This window comes from Aptenodytes forsteri, unplaced genomic scaffold, assembly GCF_000699145.1.
Source record: "Aptenodytes forsteri isolate BGI_AS27 unplaced genomic scaffold, ASM69914v1 Scaffold11, whole genome shotgun sequence".
NCBI lineage: Eukaryota > Metazoa > Chordata > Aves > Sphenisciformes > Spheniscidae > Aptenodytes > Aptenodytes forsteri.
In genome coordinates this window covers 1942883-1951611 of record NW_008794155.1, presented here as the reverse complement: position 1 = coordinate 1951611, position 8729 = coordinate 1942883, and the positions used below count along the sequence as shown (strand labels likewise).

The 8729-nt window shown below is 36.1% G+C and overlaps 1 protein-coding gene across 1 annotated transcript in view; it reads right to left on the bottom strand.

The window, feature by feature from the left end:
* The window catches only part of LRP1B (LDL receptor related protein 1B), a 676318-nt gene that overhangs the window by 271974 nt on the left and 395615 nt on the right, over window positions 1–8729 (bottom strand). Inside the window, exons 21-23 of the mRNA XM_019472156.1 lie at window positions 4793–4873; window positions 3306–3473; window positions 1243–1425 (exon numbers count right to left, since the gene is read on the bottom strand). Of these exons, the coding sequence (XP_019327701.1) occupies window positions 1243–1425; window positions 3306–3473; window positions 4793–4873 (432 nt within the window). The remainder of the gene's footprint in view (window positions 1–1242; window positions 1426–3305; window positions 3474–4792; window positions 4874–8729) is intronic.

Below are 8729 nucleotides of genomic sequence, written 5' to 3'. Positions count from 1 at the left end.
CTTCCCAAGTCACCATTAGGCGTGATGGAGCCCTGCTTTCCTGGAGATGGCTGAACACCTGCCTGCCCATGGGAAGTAGTGAATGAATTCCTTGTTTCGCTTTGCTTGTGTGCGCGGCTTTTGCTTTGCTTGTTAAACTGTCTTTATCTCAACCCACGAGTTTTCTCACTTTTACCCTTCCGATTCTCTCCCCCATCCCACCGGGGGGGAGTGAGTGAGCGGCTGGGTGGGGCTTAGTTGCCAGTTGGGGTTAAACCATGACACTATAAAATCCAAGTAGCAGCAAACCTCCAAGCATTTCTAAGACATCCTAAAGTAGTTCACTTATTAAAAATGAATGCTGTTCACACTGTAGATTTGAATAAAGTATCTCACTGTATCCACACATGTTCACAAATACTTTTGGACAGAACTGACGTAACTAGACTGCAACATTTATCATGCTTAGCTATAACAGAGGCATTAGAGTGGGTTCTCCTTTCCTGTAATAATTATAGTTGCCTAATGGCAACAATATTACTACTTGTTATATCCAGAATTAAGTTTTGCTTTTAAAAGTTATTTTACCCCCAATATTTCATTAAGCTTTGAAAGAATTTGTAAAAAGATTAATACAATGCTGACATATATTAATTTCTTCCTTAACTGGACTGTCCCTTAAGAAAATGTTCCATCTCAGTGTTATTTTGCAAAATATCCTCATGTAAAGATTGTCTCATTCTTTTCACATTTTTTGATGAAGTTTGCTTAGCAGAATTTGATTTTAAACATTCTCAAATAATGTATTTTTCTTCCACTATTGCGGTTTGAATTTCCAGTGCTGTAGTTCTAATTCTTTGAAGTCTTCTAGCTAATTACTTTATACTATTTCAATCAACTTCCTTCTAGGGCCAAAGATGGAAAACAGAAGAAAATACCTGGACTTTGAAGTACTTTTAAATGTGACATTTAAGTATTTGGTTTGATGTACTGTCATATAGAACAGTTTCAGCTTTAAGTAATTTCAAAACCCATCCATTTTATATTGTAAATATAATATTTTATATTGTAAATGAGAAAACAGGTTAGGGGAAATATATTAATATTCTTCTCCTGGTATGAGTACAACAAGTAACATCATCTCAGTAGTATTAAACATTAAAAGCAGTATTCAAATAGTAGATATGTGATCAAATCACACAAACACACAGACAGACACACACAATGAGTAAATGAGACCAAAACATATCTGCAAGCATATACCTGTACTCTTGCAGGAGAACTTTGTTTTTTCATCACATAGTCGTATAGTTCCATTACAGCCTTTTTCATCACTACCATCTTCACAGTCCTTTTCTCCATCACAGCGCCACAACTCAGGAACACAGTTCCCATCAGGACTGCACTGAAATTCCTTCCCATTGCATCTTCCAGGAGAGGGAGTTTCTTAGAAAAATAAGAATTACAGTGAAGAACTTGCTCATGTGAGTTTTTTCCATGCCAAGTCTACAATGACTTAGAATCCCCCTTCCTAACCAAAGCCAAAAGCAGAGTCCCCAGGTATAAGACTCAAAACCCACTATTCCTTTCTAACTCATCACTCCAACACAAGCTTCAGACAAGCTCTTTCTTATCCTGCTCGCTCCCTTCACTCCCCCTTCCACCACAGGCTCAAGGTAAATACCAATTTATTTTTTTTGCACAGCTATCGGACAAGAATGAATTTGGAGATGTAAGGAGGGCCAAGGCTGATGCAGTTTTCCTGGTGCTTCGTAAGCCCTGCCTCTCACCCTCAAGCTACATTCCCTCCTCCTTCTTCATTCTCCTCTTTTTTCCACCAAGGTCCATCTCCTAGTTCACAAAACATGAAAGGTCACACCTCTGCTGTAACTGCCACAAGAGTTCTGGCCCCGACACCTGCCTGCCTTGTGCTATTACAGCACTGGCAGACTAGTTGTAGCCTTTCTGAATTCCACAGCAATAAAATTCAGGTCAGTGCAGCTATGGAATCAGTCTTGAATGTTTCAAAACACAATAACTGTGATTTTAACTATTCATCACATACTTAATTCTCTAAGTATTTTCTAGATTATGGCCTTTTCAATTTTATCCTTGCCCTCTTTCTCCCAAACTATTACCACTGTGAGTATTTCTAGTATTTCATAACATACAAATGACAATAATGTACTTTAAAGTAATGATAAGCTTATACATTCCTGTTTGTACCAAAAAGCATTATCTGAATAAATTCTTATAGCACTGTCTATAAATATACGGTTTATTTCATTAAAAGTTGCTTTGGTTTTTTTCCTAAATAATCTGCATTCTTGCATTCTATTGTAAATAAAACAAAGACAAGTTGTTGGACAAGTGCACATCATGTAGCAGAGCAGGACCAGAAGATGTATGAACTGACAGCAACTGTGTAAAAGTGCTATTTCAGAGGCAGTGGTGCAAATCCCAACATAATATGGTATTGTATAAAATGGTAGATTGGGACTTTAAGCTCTGAGATGGATGTGAACGGGGGGGAAAGTGAGCAGTTTAGTTCCAGACCAATTATTTTGATACAGATAAATAATAATAATAAATTTCGTGAATATATAAAAATTAAGGACTTCACTCATGCGCAGCATTCTGCTAATTCATCTATTTGTTTGAGGTCTGCAGCTAGATGTAGAATATAAACTCATGAAAAAGAACCAATAAAATCGTGTACAGTTACTTTGTTGTGGAAAAATCACGATGAGAAAAATATGAGAGAAAAATATTCCCTCCTTCTTATCTGATAATTCTTTATCCTTTTCTACAAGCATCCTCCCCTTCTCTCCCCACCCAAACAAATACAATGTATTGCATTTAAATGGGACTGTAGTTTGTTAAAACATTTTTATGCTTCAGTAACACTATTGGGAAAAAAAAAAAAACCACCAACAAAAAACTTGGATCACACAAAAATGAGAGTGTTACTGCCTAAAACCCCCAGAAAATATAAATGGCAACTTAAGGAATGCTGCTTACTGTCTCTCTATCTAGGCAGCATGCATCTCTGTAAAAGGACAAGCATCACATTTAGCATAATTCAGTAAAGTAAAACTACAAAACTTATCTCAGTATAATACCCATTTTGTTTCCAAATGCATTCTTCTTCTATGATACACTTCTGTATTATCATATTATACCTGACATATTTTCCATTCCAATCTTTACCAGGGTTAAAAGCATTTTCTTTTTTTCCACTGACTGAAGACGTGTCCTCTGTATTTATAATAAAGTATTCTCTGTGTTTATAAGTATTAAAGTGTGGGAAGAAAAAAACAGCTAACCTTCCTTGCTGCAGTTTGTTTTGGTTTCATCACTGAAATCTCCACAGTCATTGTCACCATCACACACCCAGTGACTTGGGATACATCTACCATTAGAACATCTGAACTGATCAGCAGAACACGAGTGAACACAGCCTAGTTCATCACTTCCATCGCCACAGTCGTCATCTGCAAATATTAATTTTTTTTTATTATTTTAAAAGGTAAAAAAATCTGAATAAAAGTTGCGAGGAGAAAAAGATATTTCCAAAGAGGCAAGAGAAAAATAACGTGCAGTAAATAAAATAGCATGTTTACTGCCCACAGGCATATGGTAAAATTATTTCTAATGCTAGTAATTCCTTAACTCTAATTTACCAACAGCACTTGACTCTCTGTCATTTTGGATAGTCTAACCCCTTGCACTTATTCACAGTTATTCAATCACAGACACCAGCAAGCATGAGAAGGCTGTAGATTTTCTTCATTTCTTCAGTCGTGTAACTACACAGGCTTCCAAACACAGTCGTTTTACTTCATTCTCAGTGATTCATTAAGTTAACTTAGACAGTCAAGTACACGCACAAAGAGCTTCATAGGAACCAAAATGAAAACCTGATGTCAGAATTTCTTTTCAATAGTATTACAAACGTTGTTTCCATGCACTTGCAATAGTGCAAGGTGGAAAAAGACGGCAGCAGATAAATAAGGGTGGAATGCAGTTTCTCATTACTCTAATGTTGTAGTCATTACAACAATCTTAAGGCAATTCCCATCATTTGAATGTGATCACCAAGGGAAGGAAAAGATAAACGTGTTAGGTAAACACTAAAGGGACTCCTTGCACAGAATTTCAGTAAGCACACTGTGATAATTTGGGGAATCGGTCCATTTACAACTATGAATTCCTGTCAGCCTCATAAAATTATAGCAATATCAAATGCTGTGGTGGATGAAGAACCAACCCAATGTTATTAGGATGGGCATGATACCACTCCCACATCACAAGCTCTGAGGAAAGATTCATTTGAACAGCTGTCATTCAAAAATGTGTTCTTTCAGACAAAAGAAATAACTATATTGTAAAGTCTTCCTGGCCTTCCCTCCTGAGAGATACTATTTATTAAATTGAACTTGCCCACAATGAATGAAAAATTAGGTATTTTGGTCACTGGAATTATTTTGTTTTCTAAAAGTAAAAAATACTTTCATATGCGATAGCTTAGCTTTTTTTTTTTTTAATAAATAATGAAAAATTACATCACAGTTCATTCTACAGAATATACTATTTGTAACTATTACTATATCCACTGCATCATCCCTTATATGAAGCTCCAATTTTGCTGCTTTCTAGGTCAGGTCAGTAATTTAAAAATATTGTATTTATTCTCTGACCACTTACCAGCCAAACTGGCAATATCAGTCTCAGAAAAAAAGAGGGAGTATCAAAGAAATATTTATGTAATGTCTACCATATTCACTTCAGATATGGAACACTTGATACTTGCCTGAATCACAGAGCCATTTGCTGCTAATGCATCTTCCATTTTTGCATATAAATTGAGTTAGTGGCTCACACGTTGGGAATTCTGTGAAAGCGTTCAAAAAGAAATAAAAAATATTTAATGTATATCCTCTTCAGTAATATTCTTCCACCCTCCTATACGCATAAATTACACAAGTGTATTGTATCAAACATTTGCACCTGCCAGGTACTTAATCTGGAAAGGAAAAAAAGGTGAGACACTAAAAAGAGAGGATAAAAAGGCTTTTAACTGTAAATACAAGTCCAAACCCTATCCTTCCTTGACATGGACCACTGAAATGCATTATTCTGTGCCATATGACATGAGCCTATATTCCCATCAGACCAGGGCTGTCTTTGCCACTGAGCATGCTAACATTTACGATTAATTATAGCTTGATGACTGATACAAACCATATTTTCAATGTTTTTATTTATATTAAAAAAAAGTTCCCCAATTGCAGTAATACTGGCAGTAAAAGACAGGAAACGGAAGACTATAAAATGAGAAGGTTGCTTACCAAGCAAAAGAACAGTCAAGAAATAAAGTTACTGTACACTGACATAATAAAACCCAAAATTAAAAAGTCAGTATTTACAATCATTTCCTCCAAGAATTCCAGGAAAAGTATTAGAAAACTGAGACAATATCATTCATAAACTAGAGACTCATCTATATTACACACAGAGATTTTTTTTATAATTGTCTGATATGTTTTGCATAGAACAACTTGAATTTTTTCAGACTTCTTTTTCTTCTAAAACCAGTGACATTGCTAGGTGCGTGCATTCGTTGACATGTTAAACGGTGCTTGTACTCATTCAGTTTGGAAAATACAAGATCTACTTTACAAAATCTGGCAATTCGTAGGAAACAATCTGAAAGTCTTACTTGATTCAAAAGCATCCTTATTGCTTTTGGATTGCTTTTTTTTTTGCAACCTAAATTCTCTATACAGACCATCAAGAGAATAAGACACCTCTCAGTAACTGATACCTAATGCAAACCAAGATGACAATGTGAACAATCTGCCTGACCTGCTACTTAAAGGCACGTTTGTCCTTCACTGAAGGATTTCAGGTTGAAAGTTCCTACATGGTACATCCTAAATGCAACAGAAACATCCAAAATGGTGCATAGTCCTGTCAGGCACACCAAAACCGCCCAAGATTATAACAACTCTCCAAGTGTATTCCTCATTAGGTTGCTCTAACTACATTGGGTTGTTCTAGTGTTGTTACAACTGAGACGACAAAGCTAAACTTCACAAAGATTTTGAGAATTAGGCCATGTAATTAGAACTGAAGAGTTTTTCTAAACTTTTAAAATATGCCACGTAAACGTGAAGTTTCCCTAGGACAAGAATTGAAATAGTCATTGAAGTCAATGAATTTCTGACTTGGGTTTGCTGTCTCTTGCCGTCTGTGGTCTAGAAAATGTTTAAAGTCAATTTGAAAGCTGCTTTTTTTTTTTTTTTAAACCAGAAACTCAGGGAAAGTTTTGGCTTAAAAGAAGTCATGCATGAAGCACCAAACCAAACCAGCTGCATCAAATACTAAAATTTAGAGATCACCAAGAACGTCATAAGACTGAAGTGATTATTCTGCTTCAACACAGAAAAGGGTGGGAAGAAAAGTTAACATTGATGACAACACTGTCAATTACTCCTAGAAAGTTTTTTTTTGTTGTTAAATAAAAAAAGCTGTTTTCCTTGGGGGAACACATTACAGTGACAACAAAAATCTGTTCCAAGAAAAATAATGGAGATGTGCAACTATGATGGTACTTAGCTACAATATACGCCTTATGTTCTTCAAGCAAAGCTGAAAGCAATTTTTTGTTTCGCTTTTTAGCTGGTCAATAATTTTTCCACAAATTTAACTCATATATTAAATGTAATTTTCCCCCTTTCAATACATGAATGTCTTCACGACTTTATTTTCTTTATGCTCATCTGTCTAGCCAAGACCTGTATAAAGAAACAGAAGCTAACTAAACTAAATTGTGATTACCCTCACCACCACCACCCCCCATCTCATGATTCTCAGCCCACCACAGTCTTTCCAAGGATGTTTTGCAGTATCTCCAGTGTTTGCTTCTCATAGCCCCAGCTTCCACCATCATCCACAGCTCCCTCTCGCATCCTAGGTGCAATACTTGCCCTCATTGTGCCTACGGTCTCCCCAGTACTCCTTTCCTTTCCCTATTTTGCAGCAGAGATGCGCATGCTGTAGCTGATTCACAGCCCTGCCTGCGCTGATTGCTCTGCAGACAGACAAAACAAGAAAGGTGCCTCTTGAGCTCACAGTGAAGTCTCTCCACAGCGTGGACACCAATCTCATTTCTCTCTGCTATTCAGCAGTCTTGTACAAGCTCCGGTTCTCTGATACTTCTGTTACCCTTCTGTTATTGAGTCCAAGTGGTATGATAACGAACCGATAAACAGATGGACACAAAAAATAACCACAAGTCTTGTTTCCTTTAGGAAAGCAGTAGAAAAATAAGGAGAGTCTCTTTTCAAATCGTCTTTGGAAATATCCTGCTTCTTAGTAAATCTGGTTGTATCTTAAGAAAAAGTGTATGCATTATGATACTGACATCATCCTTCCAGTCCTGCTCACCCCAGCTATACACCAATATGTGTATGCTTAAGTTCTTGAATCAATAGGAGCCAAATGTTATTCGTAGCTGGAGACTGGTGCAGTTAAAAATCAATGATTTGTAATGGTAACAAAAAGCAAACCATGATTTTATTTTTAATACAAAAACTTGCAATTACAAGAAGAATTTTATACTGCTTTGTAGAAAAAAAAATATATACCAATAAATAGAATAGCTAAATAAACGCCATTAGTGTGCCCATTAGCCATCAAGTTATAAGGCAGAATGAAAAATGAAATATTTGACACGTGTCCACAACCACAGTGCTCGAGAATAAACAAACAAGATTCTAAAACATGAAACCTATGTAAAGTTTGGCCAAACTGAAAAAGGGCAGGTGAAATAAATGCTGATTAAATGATCTGAAGAAATATTCCAGAGCAGCTGACAGGATACCATACAAAACACATGGGAAGAAGTGAAAAAAGATGACATTAACATCTGTATACTTATAAGGTGTCTAAGAACACAAGGTACAGCTAGCCAGATGAACTATTCTAGCACCAAGTGCCATGCTGTACCGTGACACAGAATGTTATAATTTCAGAGACTGCAAAATACAGTGAGTCCACTGGGATCACCTATTCTACCTCTGGACACAACAGAACTTACCTGATTTGAAGCATGGCAGTTAGAAAACTACCTTAATAATATTCTCATTTTCACTCACATAATGATTTTATTATGGCTTAGATTTTATTAAATCTATTTTGAAGTAACTGATCAGATATCAATTACTCTCAATATAAAATTAGCATTCTTTTTTACTGGTTTATATCACTATTAAAAGAAGAAAGAGGAAGAAAGCAGTAAGAAATAAGACAAGAGAAAGCAGGTGAATATTCCAGGAAACGTAACAACTATTTATTCGTAAAAATCCTGAGAAATCTTGAATGTAGCTATAGAAGGAGGAGATGCTGATAATTACGTAGGGACTTAAAAAGTAACAATGTAAACTCAACTAATGGGTATTAGCTGGTTGCCAGTCACGAATAATTCAAAATTAAACTAACTTAAGGGATTATGGATGAACAGAATTTACTGAGTGGATCCGACATGTTGCCTTCCATAGATTTGCTGGCGATTGAGGTCCTGGGGATTTATGTTTATGGAACACAGGGCATCATGGCGTCAGCCTATGACTTTCATTTATGCATTTACTTTCTATTTTTCTCTTGCTCTCCACTGCAAGTCCTTCACAGGTATTGAGAGTTTTGCAGAAAAACTGCTATCAGTAATAGAACTCTAACAACTCTAC